We start from the raw sequence: 20,584 nt of genomic DNA, 5'->3' as shown, positions 1-20,584 counted from the left end.
TCTGGTCAAAATGTTACTTTGAATTTTCATGGCAGTAGGTATATGCAAGTTACAGGCACACTGATGGCAATTGCTGTATTAGTCCCTAGCAGGTTCTGTTATTTTGCAGTCTGAATTGGGCAGTAAAGTTCACTTAGTTGTGCTCTGCTTGCGATTTCTCTCTTTTTGCATCATCAGGGTGACTAGTACATGAAGTTTTCAGGCAATGGGGCAGATAAAGGGAGAATTTAGTAGCTCATGAGTGGCCTGGCAAAATAGTTGGAACATAGCATTTTTGAACAAAAGCAAATAGATGTGCTGATCTGTCAGCGAGTCATTCTGAACAAATATGTGGTGTTGGGTTTGTGTAGAGAAATGCTGCACTTTGCTTAATAATGTTGGCTATAGGACCTTGGCTAATTGTGACATTTTTAATATCTTAGAGTCTTGCCATGTTTTGAAGCACCAGTTGTCAGAAACTGTACCACTTCTGGGATGAGAGGAGGGGTCACCAGGTCTGGTCAGGGTAACCTTGTTTCCATTCTCACGGTGGCTACAGCAAGGAAAAGTGTATTTCATGAGCAAGAGTGGTGAAAAGACCCCAAGTGGTGAAAAGAAGAAAAGGCTAAAAGAATGGTGACAAAAACTGTTTAGTTCTCCTGTTGGAAATTTCAGATTGAGAGGTGGTAGATGCCACATCCCTGGAAACATTCAAGGCCAGGCTGGACGGGCCTCTGAGCAACCTGATCTAGTTGAAGATGTAACTGCTCATTGCAGGGGGTTGGACTAGATGACCTTTAAAGGTCCCTTCCAATCCTATTATATGATTTTATGCTTCTCAGGCTTCTCACATTTTCCATTCTCAGGTCTCACCCAGTTTCCCCAATTCCCTGGATAATGTAATCCAGTTCTTCTTTTTTTTTTTTTTTTTTTTTTTTTTAATTTTAAATTCTTTGTGCACTTGGCAAACTCTTTTGGTACCAAGTTAGTGCAGATTTTTCCTGTTAGCACTTTGAGTTGAGTCCTACAATTAGGTCTTAACTGATTTAAACATGTCTCTCTGTAGACATAAGGCTGTCTCTTCTGGAGTCTCTCTGGAATGGAGCATTCTGTGGATTCTTGCTTGACAGAGGGAAAGAACCCAAGCAGGGAATAAAAATGATTGCGTCTTTCTAGACAAGGATCTTGTATTGAAAAGAAGCTAGGTTTAACCAAAATGAGAATTGTGTGTTTTAAAATCCTGGGAACATGTTTTAATTTTGGCTTTGCTTTCTTCTGGTGTCAGAACTGAACTTATCTGACTGTTTCAAAGTTAGGGCCTTAGTTGACATAAAAACTATCATGCACTAGTAAGTGTGAAAAGTAGATAAAGACTTTAAGACAGAAATTAATTCTTGATGCTGAGCTGTTAAAGAGTTCTTCGGTAGATCTTTGTATTTCCTTTATCTCCCTCCTCAAATTTCAGTTGTTTTTCATTCCCTTCTATTGAAGGGAATGAAAGTAGAACCACTGGAGAAAAATTTTGTTAAGAGAAGGCTTGAATCTTACATGAACCATTTCAATTCATACAACTTCATTAAGGGGGGAAGGGGTCTGTAGTTTGATTGGAACATGTAAAATTTGTAAAATTGATAAGCTTTTACCAAGTTTATTTTTTTTCACTTTATATATTTGGTTATGTAAAAAAATAAAATAATAAATGTTGTGTGGATCACATGGAAAAAATCATTTTCACTGAAGAATGTCACATATGCAAAAAACAAAGGTGTTGGATTTATTTGGCAAGAATTTTGAATGTGTTACCTATAATCAGGGGAGATATGATGCTCATCTCAAATACTGCAGTACTTTTTATTATTTAACATTGGGCTATATAGGGAAAACAGAAAAAAACAAGTAGAAACTATTTGAAATATTCTGGATTGTGTTTTCCTTGCAATTTGTAAGGGGTTTTTTTTAGAAAGCAAGTAATATTTTAGGAAGGAGAAGTACTCTATTTTAAGACTTATTTTAGCTAGGAAGGCAACCACTGCTTAGTACATATGTTAGCTTTCATAGTTGTAAACTATTTTAATTTTTTAATGTTATTGCTAGTCCAAAAGGCTTTTGAGAAGGCAGATTCCTCTCTGATTCAGGACTTCATGTTTATAAATGTGCTATATCCTTAACCTGTAGACTTTGTGGGGTGAAGAAACGGAAACTTTCTAGGCTCTTGTTATATCAAGATGATAAGTAATCCAGTTACAAGATTAATTGATAGGCAAAACGGAGAGTACCGTGCTAATACTGCTTTATGTACATGGAGGGGAAGAGGAGGAAGTCTGGTGCATTGAATGCAAATATATGGAGTTATAGATGCCTGAGTTTGTAGATACTTTCAAAGACACTGTGTGAATGACTGTGAGCTGACTGATTTCCTGCACAAGCTCCAGGACAGCAACATATATATTCCCCCATGTTTAATGATCTCCTTTTTTTTTCTCCTCTCTTTCCAGAAAAAACAAAGCCAGCCTCAGATGAGGCACAGCCACACAATAGTGCCATTGGTCCTGTCATTGGTATAATACTGTCACTTTTTGTCATGGGAGGAATGTACTTTGTTTGTCAGCGAGTGGTGTGTCAGCGCTATGCCGGGCCTAATAGTCCTTTTCCACATGAGTATGTCAGTGGCACCCCTCATGTGCCTCTTAATTTTATTGCTCCAGGAAGTTCTCAACATGGCACTTTTACTGGTAAGGATGGTAAGGACCTTGCATCTAATCAGTACTGTTACATTGTCTGTATTTGGAGTTTTACAGGTTATTAAGAGTGCTAGATGTGGAGTTTTCAAAGAACAGAAATTAGATGTTGTTGACCTGCTCAGTGGTTGTGGTATAAATCTGTCATCTGAATCATATGCCAAAACTATTAGATGCATTTCATTAGGCATCTTGCCAGATTTTCAAATGCAATTTTCATGCGAGGCTGCATCTGCATACATATCTATTTTTTTGATAGAAAAGCTACAGTATTTTGCCAGTGAAAACATCCTGTTTAAATAGTTAATTCTGTTGTGTATAATAAAGCCTGGGGTTTGCATAGTACTTCTTACCTAAGGCCTGAAAAACACTATGAAGAGTAGTGAACCACATGAAATATTGGAAACTAAGAATGCATGTACCGTTCAGCATTCTAGTGGGAGGTCTGTTGAGTTGTTCTTCATGTCTTGTACTCAGATATCTTTGTTTCTGTCCTGTCTGTCAGGGTCTTCACACTGTTTTGTCCTGTTTGCTCAGGGTGGATAAGTCATTCCACAGTGGAAAGAAGCAGAGAAGTGAAGCAGCTTAGTTTACTATAATACAAAAAAGAAGGGGATAAACCGCCCTGCTGAAAGTTAAAACAGCAAATGTAGAAGAACACAAGCAGTCTGGCTGCAGTTTTGTGGTCTGGCTGCTCATTCCCTGAAGCGTAATGAAAACATCCCCTTTGGTTTAGCTCACCTCTGAGATAGCTTTCCTGTTTGCTTTTGGACAAAGTAGTCAATCTCTCTGTGTCTCAGTTGTGCATCTGTAAAACAGCAAAGCTTCTCTACCTCACAAAGGACTCAAAGCATGCATTCAGAGAAGTGCATGCAGCTATGATGCTGATATAGGAGGACTTGGAGTATACATAAAAGCTCAGGATATTCAGCCAGTAGATAAGAACCCAGAAACCTCATATAGACATCAAAGTAAACACTTAAATCATGAATCATTTTGGTTGTAAAAGACCTTTAATATGATCAAGTCCAAACATTAACCTAATAAGTGCCAAGTCTGCCTCTAAACCATTTTCCTAAGAACCTCATCTATGTGTCTTTTAAACACCTCTGGGGTTGGTGACTCAACCCCTTCCCTGGCCAGCCTGTTCCAATGCCTGACAGCCCTTTCAGTGAATATTTTTTTCCTAATATCCAATCTAAACCTCCCCTGGTGCAACTTGAGGCCATTTAATCTTGTCCTGTAACTTGTCACTTGGGAAAAGAAATTGACACCCACCTCACTACAACCTCTTTCAGGTAGTTGTACAGAACAATGAGGTCTTCCTTCAGCCTCCTTTTCTCCAGGCTAAACAACTCCAGTTCCGTTCACTGCTCCTTGTAAGACGTGTTCTCTAGACCCTTCACCAGCTTTGTTGCCCCTCCTTGAACTCATTACAGCACCTCAATGTCTTACCTGTAGTGAGGGCCCCAAAACTGAACATAGTATTTGAGGTGCAGCCTCACCAATGCTGAGTACAGGGGGACAATTACTTCCCTAGTCTTGCTGGCCACGCTATTTCTCATACAACCCAGGATGCTGTTGGCTTTCTTGGCCAGCTGGGCACACTGCTGGCTCATGTTCAGCCAGCTGTTAACCAATACCTCCAGTTCCTTTTCTACTGGGCAGCTTTCCAGCCACTCTTCCCCAAGCTTGTAGCATTGCATGGTGGTGTTGTGGCCCCCATGATGTACCTCAAATTATTATTTAAAAATGTAGAATACACTTTTTGTAGAGGAAATAGCAAATTCTTAACTACAAAGCTCTGAGAAGAAAAAACATCTCTTCAGGGTCAGAATACAAGAAATCCATATTTGGAGTGCTTGGAGTCTGCTTTTCATGTCAGCTGAAAATCAGATAGATGATAAAGACAAATGAAAAGATGTGGCACTGCTTAATATTAAACAAGTTTTTGAGATGTGCTAATTGTTGTTTTGTTCTAGCCATGACTTTGAAGGTAAGGAGATACAACTTAGGTTTTGCCTTTCTTGCACTTCAGTGACTCTGAACAGCTGTTCCTGTCTAAATTATGTTTTTGTGGTTATCAACAGGGTTTTGTGGTAGGAAATAAAATTTGAGGATGAAATCCTAGCAAGTGAAATCTCTGCAGTAGTGTTTTAAATTGGACTTCACTCTGAAACTTTTTTAAATAAAGCAAATATCAGTGGTTTTCATCTGTACGTCTGTGGGTGCTAAACTAAGCTGCCATTCTGATTCTTATTCGTATTTGTTAGTTTCTTCTAATCCATATGGCTGTCACAAGTTACAACAGCTGAAAATATTACCATAGATTTAATTCTAAAGAAAAAACATAGGTTCCTAATACCATGCTATTTCCAAAAAAGATAAATAGTCATGAATGAGGATCACAAATAGGGTCACTCTACTTGTAACAAATATTTCCTGCATCTGATAAATTTCTGAAAACTTCCCCAAACTAGGCTCTTCCATTAGCACTGAATATTCTGACAGGAAGAAACTGAAAATACATAATCTGATTTAAGTGTATATTGGAGTAAAGCAGATAGGAGGATGTTGTCTTCGCCTTTCCTGTCACCCAGGTTTCCTTCCTTTTGCCTCTGCTGATTTCCAGTTTGGGCAGTGATTTTTTTCTATTTTTTTTTTTTTTTTTTTTTTTTTGCTGTTTTTTATGTACTTGCAATAGAATTTGGATGGAAATGAAAACTTTGAAGGTTTCTAGCTTGTTTTACTTGGGCAAGGTATAACACTTTTTTTGCAAATGCCTGAATTTGTTTAATTGGAAATGTCTCAGTTAATGCTTTGGGTAAAAGTTTGTATCAACTGTTCTGGAGATTCCTTTCTCAGCAGAGTATGAGAGCAGGTTGTGAGGAGTTCAGTGCTACAGTGAGACAGTAGGTGGTCTGGAGGTGAAGTGTTTGCTTTACACAATATGTTGTTCCTTGTAATCCTGAAGTTTTTACATAAAACACTGTTTCCAAAGTGACAACCAGTAGCATTGCATGGGTTTGCCGATCTGTGGATTTGTTTTGTTTTGCATTGGTAGGTGAAATTGTCGTTTACCTAATCTTGTTTTCTTCTCCATCTTACTGCAGGCATCTCTTGTGGCAAGTCTGTGATTAGCTCCATGAGTCTCATGGGAGGAAGCAGTGGTGCCCCCTTGTATGACAGAAACCATGTTACCGGAGCCTCTTCGAGTAGCTCATCCAGCACTAAAGCTACTTTCTACCCTCAGGTATGTTTTGAAAATACACCTGTGAGTTAGGTATCTCCCACTTCTGAAGGAAAGGAAGATCAAAATTTGTATTACTAAATTAAATGTTAATAATGGTTGTTCTCTGTTTATGATATGCAGGCCCAGTCCATTTCACAAAAGGGCTTTGTTGTAGTCCATCAGGATTACACAATGCTATATGGTGTCAAAAATGTTTTGTTGGGTTGTTCCTGGGCACTTCCATTCTTCTGTCTTGAGTCCCTTGGAGATGCCACTTCCTTGTTCTTTGTAAACTTTTATGTCAGTGGCCCAGTGACATTTTGCACTGTGTAATACTGCAGGCACACCTGGAATTAAAAGAAAAACAAGACATGGCAGGACTAGAATGCAAACACATAAGAAATAAGCTTGGCTTGCTGTTTAGATAAAGTATCAGTTATTGACACTTTATTAGAAAACTAAGTGCATACACTGGGAGAAAACACTGGTACCAGCAGAGGTTACTTTTTTTGGGGTTTTGCAGCTGTAATTTAGCTTCATTTCTGGCTTTTAACTGTTGGAAATAACAGAATTTTAGTCTCCATGTCAAAGTTTCGTGAATTCAAAGATGTATAGTGTGAACAGAAATGATTCTCCTAGAATATGTAGGAGAGACATACAAAGGTTACTGTTCACCAGCATTTTGTCATATGACAGGTTTTTTCATTAGTGCTTCTGAGCAATACATATATTCATTCTTCTGTTCACACAGGCTTGCAGAGTCCATCAACTAGCTGTTGAGTTGATGTTCCAGTATTATTTAATCAGGAACCTGCATACTGTGCGGCTATATGTGTAATGTGTTTACATGTAAACTATTATGCTATATATCAGAATTTTGATTGATAGTGTTTTGACCAGTGTCAAATGTGCTCTCTCTCACCTTTAAGAAGGACAAAGACAGAAAAGAGGCTCATGAGCTTATTTGTTGATAAAAATTAGTTACTTATTTCTTGCATTGCCTTCTCAATGAAACCACCAAGAAGGTAGTCACAGCTAGCAGAAGTTTGGAACTCAGCAGCCCTCCTAATTTAGCTTGTCTCATGCTTCACCAGTGTCTCTGTAACTTGCTGAACAATTTCATGCTGGTACCTTGTTGATGTGTCAGTGTTCCCTGAATTTATATGAAAAACCTCTTACTTAAATCTTGTAAAAGGAAAGAAATTTAAGAGCTGATCTGCCTGTGCCATTCTATGGGATACATGTTAGCCAAAAGATCAACTCTTCAGTTGGACTTCTGGCCTGAGCTAATGTGACTATTTTTGGGAAGAATTCCACACTTTTCACTCCAGGCTGTGTCAGCCAGGGCCTGCAAGCATGATCCCAGGCTTTCTTTCAGGAAGGGCATGCTGTACTCTTAGAAGGAAGCTGTTGCAAGGGCTTTGTTACATTGAAGTTACTACTTAATCCAAATATTTTGTTTAGTTCTAGCTGGTAGGTAATCACCCAGCTTTAGGTTAATAATAAAAATGAGAGATCTAAGCATCTCATTGTCTTGGCTTTTTTGTTTAGTTTTGCTTAACACCGCTTAGTGATACTGAGAGATGCTCTAGTGAATAGAGACCAGGAAAGAATTTATGTCAATGGAGTTATGTGAGTTTATATACCTGGGAACCTGGCCACAGGCATCCTGGCTGACACTCTGCTGTATTTAATCTGACTGTGAAGTGGTGTTGATGCAGCTCAGCGTGCTAGTAGGAGAGAATCCAGGAGTAGCATGCAGTGCTCCTCCAAGGAAGAGGATTTCTGAAAGATATTCTTGGGGCAATTACTTGTCATTCTCCACAGCTGCCAATGATGATGTTGAAGCTTGTCTCCCCTCACATGGATCCAGATGCAAGGCTTGTCACTTAGTGGTGACGAGCTCAACTCAGTGGCCAGGAATCATTTTGCTAGATGTGTACAAGATGCTCACATCAGTAGCAAGGCCCTACCATCAACACCAATGCTGTAATTTTCCACACTGGAAGGGATGAAGCACTCTCCTTGTTTTTAGGCCAGTGTCCTGCTGGCTGTGTCAGGGCTTCTGCTTCCTGCCAGAGGAAGAATCCTAAAGGATTCTGAAGCATAATAAAATGTTTTCCTAGTGTGAGGGTTACCAGCACAAAACCCACACAGAGCTTGTTCATAAACATGTGTATATACACACAGGCTAGGACAGGCTATAGCTGGTTTTTAGCTCTTAGGTTGTTTGCACTGTGAGCTGTGCCAAAATGATATGTCTACAGAATGGCAGTAAAAAGTATTCAGGGAAGGATGAAGTTGTGTTAGTTATAGTGAAGGAACTTGGCCTCCTGACCCTGCTATTAACTGGGGGTATGTTTAGGGGCTGAGTGTGGAACAGACTTCATTTACCATTAGCATCTGCTGAGGATGATATCAGTCCTTATGTTCAGGAAAGTGCACTGAGATTCTGTAAATTTCCAGCTTTACCACTGCCTTCCAGGTAATGTGTGTGGCAAGGAAGAAGATTCCCTGTGCTCTGAGAACTTTGGATGCCTGCAGTGTACTTAAGCCCAGAGTAAAGTCTCATAATGAACTTCCATGATCTTTAAAAATGCACTTACCCACCCAGGCAGCAAGGAAACTAAAATAAAGATGAGTGACAGGATGAAAGCATCAATAATGTTGACAAAATAAGTAGAGTTGTATAATTAACCCAGATTTTCACACTGCTGTTCTTTTAGATCTTGAACCCACCTCCTTCCCCAGCTACTGATCGCTCGCTGTATAATGCAGAGATGTTTTATTCCTCAAACATTCCTTCTACCACGAGATCTTACAGGTACAGCTCAGATAAAAGGTATAATAAATCTTCTGTTGATCTGTCCTTTAGTTTTGGATCTTAAGCAAAATGTTTTTGTTCAAACTTCGCCTTGTTTAAAAAGACTTTTCCCTCTCTTAATAAATGGCCATTCAAATGGAGGTTATGCCAGTTTTGGTGTTAAACAGTGGCTTTGTGTTTAGTTTGACACTACAGGTTTTAGCACCTTTAAGTACAATGTTACTGAGTAATAATGCAATATATATAGACATTGTTGATATGTAACAATCACTTAGCATCCTGTATGGAGAAGGCTGGTGTTTTGTGTTCAGTTCCTCAAGCTTATCTTAAAACTCTTTGATGAGTCAACCTATTTGTTAGTGACTGGGCTAAATGGTCATGGTGGCCTCCTGTGGCTGGTCAGGGGCTGGAAGAATGCACTGCTGACTGAGGGTAGTTGTACCATTTAAATTTAACACAGTTCAGGTACTTCTTGAGTTAAGGCTCACATAATATTAATGGACAGGCATCCTGACAGAGCACACAGAGCTTGTTCATTTTCAATCTCTTTCATTTTTCACCAGATCGCAACTAATGCATGTGTCTTTTTATTTCTTCTTTTTTTTTTTTTTTAGGCCATACCTTATACGAGGGATAGCTCCACCCACAACCCCATGCAGCACAGATGTTTGTGACAGTGACTATACTACTAGTCGATGGAAAGCCAACAAATACTATATAGATTTAAATTCAGACTCAGACCCTTATCCCCCTCCACCCACTCCTCGTAGTCAGTACTTGTCAGCAGAAGAAAGTTGCCCTCCATCTCCTGCCACGGAACGAAGCTATTTTCACCTCTATCCTCCTCCACCCTCTCCTTGTACGGACTCCTCATGACCTCAACAGAAGGAACTTTTTCTGTAAATATTTTAAAATATGAACAGATTTTAAATATATATTTTATGATTTAATTGGGGTGGGAATTTAAAAAAAATAAAATGTGAATAAAAATGAGTGGGAGGGATGGGGCTGTGAAAAATTGTACAGAGGAAGGATATTTATAAAATCAATTTTTTTAACTTAATTTCCATTTTTTGTGCCATGTTTGCCTTTTTGAAGTCATGAAAATGACTCAGTCTCCAAAGGATTTGGGGAAGCAATGCAGAGAATAAAAATACATTTAAATAAAATTGTCAGTATCTACTTCGGAGATACACACCACTGGGAGAAAACATGCAAAGATCACAACCCTCAGATGCCCCTGTTTGCAAGTGAGCTGAATGCTTCCCAGCAGAACTTGTATGTTGAGACTTGTATTTCAAACCTCCTCCTCGATTTGCTTAGCATTGAACTGGAAAAACACTTATTTTGGCCAAACCTCCCAGCTTAACTAGGCCCACAGGCATCATACCCTACCTCATGTCACTACACATGGCCAGTTTTGGAACTTAGCTTGGTTTAGCTCCAGTCATTTCCCCACTGCACTGGGTGAGTGGTAGCAAAGCAGTTGTATTGATCGTTGGGTGAAAGCAAGGAGCAAGTTTAAAGTGGTATTTAAGCTAAGAGAAATGCCTCACAAAGTGCAGATTGGGTCAGACTCACTATTTTAACAGTGATGAAACCAAGTTCCTTCATCCACCACGAGGATGTGAGGTATTGATGGTGGTCTGGGAAGAGGCTGGGAAGTCAGACACTTCTCAAAGCACAGTTCTCTTTTTCCCAGCAGTCCAGTAATTCACTGTGCCAGGTCTCTGAGGTATTCATCTGTGTTGACTTGATCAGAGAATTGCTTCATATCTAGTGTTCATTTTCCAAAGTGGAATGATATGGTCACTTGTATTCATTTAAATGAGGAAAGTTGTTTGGTTTTTAATTGGTGTTTCTAGAAAATGGTATCTGCATATCTCAAAACTAAAACACCTCCTATTCAAACAGTTTAGTCATATATCTTTAAAAATTGCTACAGCATTAGTTTAGGTTTAGAAATAGACAGAAAAAGCACAGGGGAGGAAGGAGAGGACACAAATATTACTTTTTTAATTGTGTTGAAATAAAAAACATAAACTCACATACAAACTGCTGTAACCTAAGGATGTCATGATCAGAAAAGTGCTCATGTTCCCAGACTCCTACCAAAAAAACCCTTTGGGAGTGGGGAGCTAGGATCAGTCCCTTTCAAAATACAGAAGATAAATTTTTGTGTTGACTGCTCTCTTGCTGTAAGAAAAGGGATTATGTATTGTATAGCACTTTATAAATTCAGCTCTAGTAACAAAAATGTGAGTGCTTACTTGGGACATCTAAGGGAAGTTCTGAATATGCAAAGTGATACCTGTTCTTCAGCAGATGTGTTGGGCCTTTGACAGCTTTAATATTGTTTGTAACAATGAAAACTTTTTTTCTCATTTGAATTTAAATTATAGTTGCTTTTGCATCTTTTAGCAGGTTATTTAAGAGCACATCAGAGGAACCTTGTAACTCCAGGAGAGGGGTCTTTGTGGTGATGGTGGAGGGGCTGGGACCACACTGTTCAGATCCATTTTGTGTTTCCAGATTTATTAGTCCAGATTTGTTCTTCTTATCTACATTGTTCAAGAAGAGGATTTGTGCTGTCACGGGTGTGTTACTAAAACTCTTTAAAAGTAGCTTTTACTATAATACCTTCATGTCTAAATTTTCACTTGAGAGACTTAGCACAAAAAATGTGCCCACCATTTTTCATGGAGAAGAATTCAGAATTGGAGAATACAACTTTGGAATTTAAGAATGGGTTCTTTCACCATACCCTATCAACATTATTAATTCTGTATTATGCCAAGTGGGATAACGTCATAGTTTGTTACTCTCAGATTGACTTGGCAAATCTCTGAACGGGTGTTAATGATTTGGTGAAACAAAGCAATTCTCTTGTGATCATGTTTCAGTGAACTAAAATAGGAATATAGATACCCAGGATATTTTATGGACCATGTTAATCATATAAAGGAGTACTTGTTCTGCATTACAGCAGTTGGTAGTCCAATTTCATGTCATTTGTAATTTTGTGCATGATAACTATTCACCATTTATAGTTAATTCATTAGTTTAGCTGTCTTTTGCTATAGTTCTAGCTTGGAGACATACTACATTAATTTTCCTGTATTCCTGTGGTGACACTGAATGCAAAACTACATTGATTTTTTTTTTTTCATTAAATCACCAATCTTTTTAAAGAACCACAACTATGATGATCTTAACAACTTTGTCTGAAGACTTGTATCCTATTGCAAAATTTGGAGTTGAGTCAAAGAAAATTAGCATAAAATATCTCGAGTCAAATTCTTTTGGGCCTTAGGTATTCAGAAGGAAGGAAGCACTTGTGAATGGGGTGAATTAAGAGTGTACATTTTAATTTCAGTTGGACATTCACAGCCTGATGTTTGCTGAAAAATTGCCTCCTCTGAGCCGCTTGAAGTTTGGTGATGAGAATCTAAGCCCCACAGTGCTCCATAATACTGACTTTAAAAGCCTCTTCTAAAAAGAATTCATATACAAGTTTAGCATCTTAACGTTTAAATACTAAATATTATTTTTGATTGCTGTATATACTTTAAAAGTTTTACATGGTGCTAGAAAAGACAAGAAAGAAAATTTGAGGAACAGGAGCTACTTCTCTGCAGAAATATCCTCAGTGTGCTCTTAGTGGTTTCCATCCTGTGAACTTTGAGGCTAAAATGTAGAAAATAGGTGTTATTTTCTTCTAGATCAGGATGAGAGGAAGAGTTGCAGGGAATTGGTGAATGCATATGAGAAGTTATGGTAGTTCAGGGCTGAATAGGAAATAAGTGGGATAAAGTTGTGTTTTGGTAAGGTTTAGGAGTAGCTTTAACAGTGCAAAAGCTTTCTGTGAGAAAGCTGACAAATACTATAAGATTTCTCCCTTACAAACCTGCACAGGGATCCATGTGACTACCTGTGTGAGCTTGTGAGTACTTGAACCAGTGTTTTCAACCACTATTTTCCAAGCCCATTATGACTGCATATTATGACTCGAAACAGCTCAGGGTGTAATATAGAACTGTGCCTGGAGAGCAGCTAGTGATGGGCAAATGTTATGGTTGATTCTGTGTTAGATCTTAAGGACAGATGTCCTAGCAGAGAGCAAATTACCTGCCTTCCAGTGCAGTCATGAAAGCAGCTACCTGTGTTCTCTTTTGTAGCATTTGTCCTATCTGCAGGACAGATGCAGCAACAGTGTGAACTTTTAAGGTAAATGGACAAGTCATGATCTTCGACAGTGAAGTATTACTTAATTTCAACCAAAAGTTTTGTGTAAATTATAGCTAGACTCGTCAACAGCCACTGCACTTGGAAATTGGAATGGAGATAATGAATTTATTCATTATTGCTGAATGATTTTGAGCAAACTTCATTAGCAGTATCCCAGCTGTCTTACTGGTTCAGTTTTCTTCTGTCTGGACAGATCGCTAAAGAGCACTTAGGCTAAGATTAAGCTAAATCTGTATGTATGACAAATAATGTTTTTTTTAGGATAGTGTCATAGTACAAAATGCCCCATGTCTAAAAATGAGACTGTCATTATTAGGATATTCTAAAGAGGAATGTGGTAATGAGTGGAAACAAGCTTCTTCTTTTGGAACAATGGGTTTGTTTTTTCAGTAATAAGCTTTGATCTCTCTGGTTTGCAATGGGTGCAAGCACTTTCTTAGAAGTTCTGGTTCTTTTCAAAGTAACAACAAAAGGGTCTCTTCCTTTAATACCTGTTCCACATACCTAGGATGGGCCTTCTGGAAATCTACAGTCCTGTTTATCCTAGATCTTTTTTCGATCTGATATCTAGAAGGTCATATGCTAGGACTCATCATGTTGTCCCCATATTATGCCAATTAGCGCCTCTTGGATTCTGAGACTTTTGGAATTCTAAAGTTCAGTGCACAGCAGATTTGGAAGCAGGAGCACTCAGTAATATGCCAGTCACAAGGATGTTCCTCCATTGCCTGCAGGGTCAGATCCCTTTGCTAGGGAGAACTCCTGTGATACCCCTCTTCAGAGCCTCTGGAGTATGTTGTACTACTTCACTAGTGTGATCAAACTTCACAAAAGTTGTGTGCCATTTGCTACAAGAATTTTAAGAAGCAGATATTTTCTGATGTCATTCATTTTATTGGGGTATATGTTGAGTCAATTCAAATGAGTAGCTGTGCTTATAACTGTGCTGCAAATAATATCTATTGATGTCAGGAAATGAAAACAGAAGGCAAGCATGTTCCCAATAATTAATAACAGACAATAGTGCCTGGCATGGAGCCCTGAATTAGAAGTAACATATTTGCTGTTACAGTGCTGAAGGACAATATTAAAATGTCCATGCTTGGACAGCCACAGTCAATGATAGTTATTTACAAATCAGTTATTCACTTATTTCTATGCTTTTATTATTACTCCATTTTGAATTATGAGTGCAGTCCTCACCATAAATTTGGTTTGTCTATAGAATGCTCAGGGAAGGCTGAATCCTAAATTCTGTGAGGTGTCTGCTGATTCTGTTGCTGTTCTCTTATGTGTAGCAACACTTTCTGTTCATCATTAAACATAAAAAGCCCCGTTCTTCCCCTATTGTAAGTTTAGCTGAACAGCTTAAGGTATTTACCACATATTAAAAGAAATACATAGATATTTTCAATCCTGTCATGTCTTCTAGCTCTCCTTCCTGAGAACACTTCCTCTAGATTTTGTAAAGAGTATTTTTCTTTAATTTGTTTATTTTGAGGTTGGCTAAATATGCTGTGGGCCTTTTCACATAAGATTGTACTCCTTGGAGGGGTAAAGAGGAAGAATTTATTTTAAATAAATGGTGAGCCTGCTGATAGGAATAATGGAAACAAGTCTGATGGTACAAATGGCTTCTGCATTCCACAACAAAATCATTCAAAATGCCATGTCCTGACATACTGACAGTGCTCCCAGTCACTCATGACAGCAAGCTGTCACATCCTGGCTGTTCCCAGCATGAACCACAGCTCTTGCTGCAGCCCACCTCTGGAGTCAGGGGCTGGGTTCTCTCCAGACAACACAGAATCCTGGTGGAAGGAAGACCATAATGGCAATGCCTAAATGGGTCATTTTATATTGACAAAGTATGGGCAGAGAATGTGCTTAGACTTATCAGAGGAGCACTGACAGCTGCAGTAAGTGACAAATTCACTGTCATTCACATAGTTGAATAGCAAGTACTCCCACTGGCACACTTTTCTATAAATAACAACGATGCTACTCCTGTGGTGGTGTTCCCTGGGTAGCTGTGTTTGACAAAGGGAGCAATATTTTGGTTCGTTTTGTACAGAAGTCCTGCAGCGTGCAAGTAAGTATGGAGGTATTTTGGTTGCAACTACAAGTTACAGTTGTAAATGGAATTCATAAAACAAAATCTGTTGAAAACAGCCTTGCTGTTGTATGTGAAATTTGGAGGGCATCATAAACAAACCTGTTACCTAATTGTATTGCAATTGCTGCTATTGTAAATGTACATGAATATACAAAGAGTACCAAGAATTTTTATGATAAAACCCACACACAGTCTTTTTTTTAATTTATATCAAAATGTGTATTCTTCAAACAGTCTAATAATTACAGCTTTATATGTGTATCATTTTGTAGCATTTGTTGCTGCAGAAGAAAACCAAACCAAATACTTCACTGCCTTGAGTTTTTTAAACAGTTCAGCATATTATCTGGGGGAAAAAAAAAGGCCTTAAATCAAAAGCGCCTGAGAATCATATGTAGATTGTACTCCACTTGTTTTTAACAAAGCTTTGTATCATTGATGGGGTTCTCTTCAGTTAAAATACATACATCCACAAGTTGTGGAACTAACTGAAAGCTGACAGCTTCTGATTTTCTTTTTAGAGCACGCATGTCTTGAATTTGCAATGTATTGGAATTTGTCTCAAATGCATTATTTCAAGTGAACTTTGATTAATATCTTCATATCTATTTCAACAGAAATCTTGACACCTGTCAAAAATACATAACAAAAAAAAAAAGAAAAAAGCCAGTAACCGACACTTATGTATTTGGGGATTAAATTGATGCTATTTACAGGTTGTCACTAGAATACTTTTCATTAGAACCATAAAATCTTTTTTGTGTTGCAGAAAGTCTTCACCAAGTATTTTTCCAAGCATGGCCTTCTAGCATACAAATGAACTTAATGTCTTAAGAAAAACTTCTTTGAGGCTTTCATCCCTTCAGAACACTGTATGTTAAGAATTTTCTGGCCATGAAAATGTAATGTTTCTTTTTGTTAACAAAACCAAAGGCTTGTTTGAAGGAACTGGTATTTTATCTAAATATCTGTACAGGTAGCAGACTGCATTTGTACTGTAGATTATGTGAATTTTTGTTTTATAATAAATATTTTTAAAATATTTGATTAGCAGACCTTTTTATGAGTGAAGCTGTTTCATCATCTACAGTAGACACAACCAGCCAGCATCACAATTCTTTTACATACTGTTTAAGATAAGGATAGTGTTGCTGTCTCTTTGACTTTAATTTCAAGTGTACAATAACAGCAAGAGCAAGGAGGTTAAGAGGTTGTTTGGAAAATTGGTTGCCTTTAGAACTAAAATCGTTAGCTAGCTATAGAGCTTACCACATATTTGTCAGCATCATGACCTTATCAAAAACATTACACTCCCTAGGAATAATCCCTTGTGTTTTGACTAGACCAGATCAGATTTTTTTTTTTTTTTTTTTTTTTTATTATAGTGAACATACTTGGAAACTAGTTCCATTGAATCTAGTTTGGTCTTGATTTCCGCAGTCAATATTGGTGGTCTCAGATTTGTGAAATTTACCATCTTAATGTAAAAGTCAAAATAACCTTTAATTGAGATATCCTTTCTCCTGCATGCTGGTTAGATGAGACTCAGAATGAAGTTTTTCTGACCAGCCATCAGCAGTCCTTGTGATGTCCAATTCCCTTTCTTCGGATTTTGCCAGGGTAGGAGAAAAATACACAAACTCAGAAACATGCTTCTGTTTCCTACAAAGTTGTTTCAGGTTTTGTATTGTACTGAACCAGAAAACATCAAAAACTTTTTCCTCTTAGCCACATTACCCTTGCTAATAATGCTTAATATAAGTGGACCCTGTACCAGCCATGTGATGACTGCCTAACTCTAGTGATTTATTCCATTGCTATGACTGATACATTTTTAGTTTGAGGGGAAAAAAAAAAAAAAATCTGGCCTTCTGGTGCTGTGCACAGCCTGGAGCAGGCCATCCATCATCCTGTTGTGTTAGAAAAGTTGGACCAAATTATCCAGAAGAACAGAAAGCTTTTCAATAACTTGTATGGTGTGAAGCAGAGCAGCACCACTCTTCTTTCCAGAACTCCTGGCTGTAGCTGGGCTTTCTCAACTGAGAAGATGCACAAGGTCTTCGTCTTTTGGAGCAGATCCTCACTGACACAGCAGCTGGTTGTAGGAGGAGTTTGGCACGTACATCTCACACAAAGAATACAGATTTCTGCATGACGTATCAATCATTCCTGCTCCTCCAATGCCTTTATCACAGATGTTTCAAGGTCTCTTTTTAAACTGGAGGAGATAGTATTTTCTTTTTGCTCCAGAAAATCTTGCTCAGCTGTATGGCTGGATCTTTGTAGTGTTTCTTAGACTTCCACAGCTTACAGATGCCTTAATCTGCTAATCGGGAGATACAGCTCTGTTACGCCATTTGTCCCAATGGACTGTGTATGTTCCCAGGACCAATCTTGTGCTCACAGGGAAGGATGCCTAATTCTAAATCCACTTTTTTTATAAAATTGCTCCAGCTGTTATTGTCCACTGCAGGGCAGATGCAGGTGTTTGGCTGATTCAGTGCAGCATCACTGTGGATTCACTAGGAGGTGGCTAAAGCCATAAAAATGCATTCTGCCAAAGCATGGGTGACCCACAGCTGCGCTGGGGAAAAGCCCAGTCTCAAACTATGCAGCTATCTGGATCTCCATCCATGCATGCTTTGATGGCCCCAAAGCAACTAGGGGTGAAATGCTGCTAAACAGAGCAGTGTTGAAGCTATCCATTATAGACCAGAAAGAAAATAATTAAGCATAAAGTAACACTGGACACATGCTGCCAAAAAGCCCATGTGTGGTTGTGATGGGAAGAAAGTTCGTCATGTGAAACTAATGTTATTTAGGACAGGCATTACCCAGGTAGTTTGCCTGTCACCCACATAAGGTCTCAGGTGTTTTAACACAGGTTGTCCTGCAAGTGAGAGGCCAGGCAATGTTGGTGCAGCCTTTTAGGCAGTGCATGCTGCTGTGGAGAGCAGTGTGAAGGCAACTGAGCATACATACTCCATGGCTTCCACAAGAGTGCCTGACCACAGCAGGCTGCCTCCATCCCTGCTAACAGCACAGAGTACTGTGTACTACAACCTTTCTCCAAAGAGTCCAGGTGGTTGCTGGAATCTGCTCAGAAAGCAAAAATAGGAAGAGGGTTGGTGTGCACAGGAGCCAGTGCTGTTGTGGTTTTAGGCAGTACTAAAGGGCCCCTGCCTATAATTAAGACAAAGCTATCATTTGGGAAATTGAGGCTTGATGAGCCAGGCTAATTGCTGGACTCAATATACCGGAGAAATGAGATGAGGATAATAACTGCAAGAACAGCTGGCTAAGACCATAGCTACAGTGATGATTAGGACAAGCAACTTACTTGGGCCTGCTCAATTTGGGTTTTTCATGGATTCCTCATGGAACACAAGAATTGGGAGAGGGATGACAGGGGCAGGATGAGCTCTTGAATTTCCTCTTACAATTAGTGACTGGTTTCCTGTTATTAATTAACATGAATAGTAGGCTTGAGGCTAGAGCTGGCTTTTGGGATAGGAGGCTGTTAGTTTATACATATTCTTGACAGCCTGCAAAGACAGGATCTGGGCTTTCCCTAACTGAGACTAATGCCTTCTGTTACAGTTTCCTGAAGGGAGAGCTACGTTGTTAAAACTGTTGCTATCACTTAATTCAGATTTATTGCCAATCTGTTACTTAGGGAATTATATTTGTTTCTGATCTTTGCATGGCAATATATTTAGTGCTTATGTTCATTTTACTGTAGGCATTGTACTATACGTAGGCAGTCACTAAAACTGGTATGCCAAACAGGAGCCAGCAACAAACCGAACCTCAGGTGTTTTACATTTCTCAACGTGAACACTCCCTTACAGGAAGGCTGACAAGGGACCCTGGCAGAGAGGTGAGCATCTCATGGGTTCTAGAGCTTCATCCTTACCCCTTTACTCTGCAGTTCTGGCAGGTGTATCCAGGAAATACTGAAGTATAAAGTTAGGGGAGAAGTGTGCAAGCATTCAGAGCACCTGTTTGTCACACAGTTCTACACATGGATGAGGAGCAAGTTGAGAGTCTATGGATGAGAATTAAGGGGCAGGCTGGCAAGGGTGATACTGTTGTGTGTGTCTATTACAGGCCACCAGATCAGGGTGAAGAAGTTGATGAAGCCTTCTACAGGCAGCTGAGAGCAGCCTCACAGTTACAGGCCCTGGTTTTCATGGGGGATTTCACTACCCTGATGTTTGCTGGAAGGACTACTCAGCCAGCCACAGTCCAGGAGGTTTCTCCAGTGCATTGACGATAACTTTCTAATGTAAATGGTGGGTGAGCCGACTAGGAGAGGTGCACTGCTGGACCTCATCCTTACTAACAAGGAGGATCTGGTTGAAGCAGTAAAGGTTGAGGGCTGCCTTGGTTGCAGTGACCATGAAATGGTGGAGTTCGGGATCTTGTGTGGCAGGAACAGAATAGCAAGCAAAATTGCAACCCTGGACTTCAGCAGGACATGGGCAAGGCTGCTTGAAGGTAAAGGGGCCCAAGATAGTTGGTTAGTGTTCAGGGACTGCTTCTACCAGGCTCAAATTCATCCCAACACGTAGGAAGTCAAGGAAGGGAACCAGAAGACCTGCATGGTTAAACAGGGAACTGCTGAGTAAGCTCAAGTGGAAGAGGAGAGTTTATAGATCATGGAAGGAGGGGCTGGCTGCTTGGGAAGAATATAAGGCTGTTGTCAGAGGATGTAGGGAGGCAACTAGGAAAGCTAAGGCCTCCTTAGAATTAAACCTGGCGAGAGGGGTCAAGGACAACAGAAAGAGCTTTTTCAAATACATGGCAGATTAAACTAACATGAATGAGGTGGGTGCCCTGGTGACAGAAGATACATAGAAGGCAGAGCTACTCAATGCCTTCTTTGTCTCTGTCTACTCTGCCGGAGGCTGTCCTGAGGAGCCCTGTACCCCTGAGGCCCTAGTGGAAGTCAGGATAATGGAGGAGTCTGCCTTAGTGGATAAGGACTGGGTTAGGGAGCAATTGGGCAATCTGGACATCCATAAATCCATGGGTCCAGATGGGACGCACCTGCAGGTGCTGAGGGAGCTGGCTGAGGTCATTGCTGGACCACTCTCCATCATCTTTGCCAAGTCTTGGGAAATGGGAGAGGTGCCTGAGGACTGGAGGAAAGCAAATGTCACTCCAGTCTTCAAAAAGGGCAAGAAGGAGGATCCGGGTAAGTACAGACCTGTCAGCCTCACCTCCATCCCTGGGAAAGTGATGGAACAATTTATCCTTGGTGCCATCTCAAGGCATATCAAGGATAAGGGGGTCATTAGGGGCAGTCAACATGGCTTTACCAAGGGGAAGTCATGCTTGACCAACCTCATCCCTTTTTATGAGGACATAACAAGGTGGATATATGATGGCAGGGTGATGGATGTGGTCTACCTTGACTTCAGTAAAGCATTTGACACAGTCTC

The 20,584-nt window shown here is 39.6% G+C and overlaps 1 protein-coding gene across 5 annotated transcripts in view; it reads left to right on the top strand.

Annotated features, from left to right (window-relative positions):
- LRP5 (LDL receptor related protein 5) overlaps nt 1-17,058 on the top strand; it is a 173,184-nt gene extending 156,126 nt beyond the window's left edge. Inside the window, exons 20-23 of one of the 5 annotated variants that reach the window (XM_082058602.1) lie at nt 2,475-2,711; nt 5,831-5,970; nt 8,676-8,773; nt 9,388-17,058. In XM_082058602.1, the coding sequence (XP_081914728.1) occupies nt 2,475-2,711; nt 5,831-5,970; nt 8,676-8,773; nt 9,388-9,649 (737 nt within the window). In that variant the 3' untranslated portion in view covers nt 9,650-17,058. Of the gene's footprint in view, nt 1-422; nt 557-2,474; nt 2,721-5,830; nt 5,971-8,675; nt 8,792-9,387 lie in introns of those variants that run through there. The other 4 variants (XM_082058600.1, XM_082058601.1, XM_082058599.1 and 1 more) reach the window with 4 other exon arrangements.
- The last annotated feature ends 3,526 nt before the right edge of the window (nt 17,059-20,584 follow it).

The sequence above is a fragment of the Streptopelia decaocto genome (assembly GCF_964273445.1).
Source record: "Streptopelia decaocto genome assembly, chromosome: 7".
Lineage (NCBI taxonomy): Eukaryota > Metazoa > Chordata > Aves > Columbiformes > Columbidae > Streptopelia > Streptopelia decaocto.
This window is presented reverse-complemented; position numbering and strand designations above follow the sequence as displayed.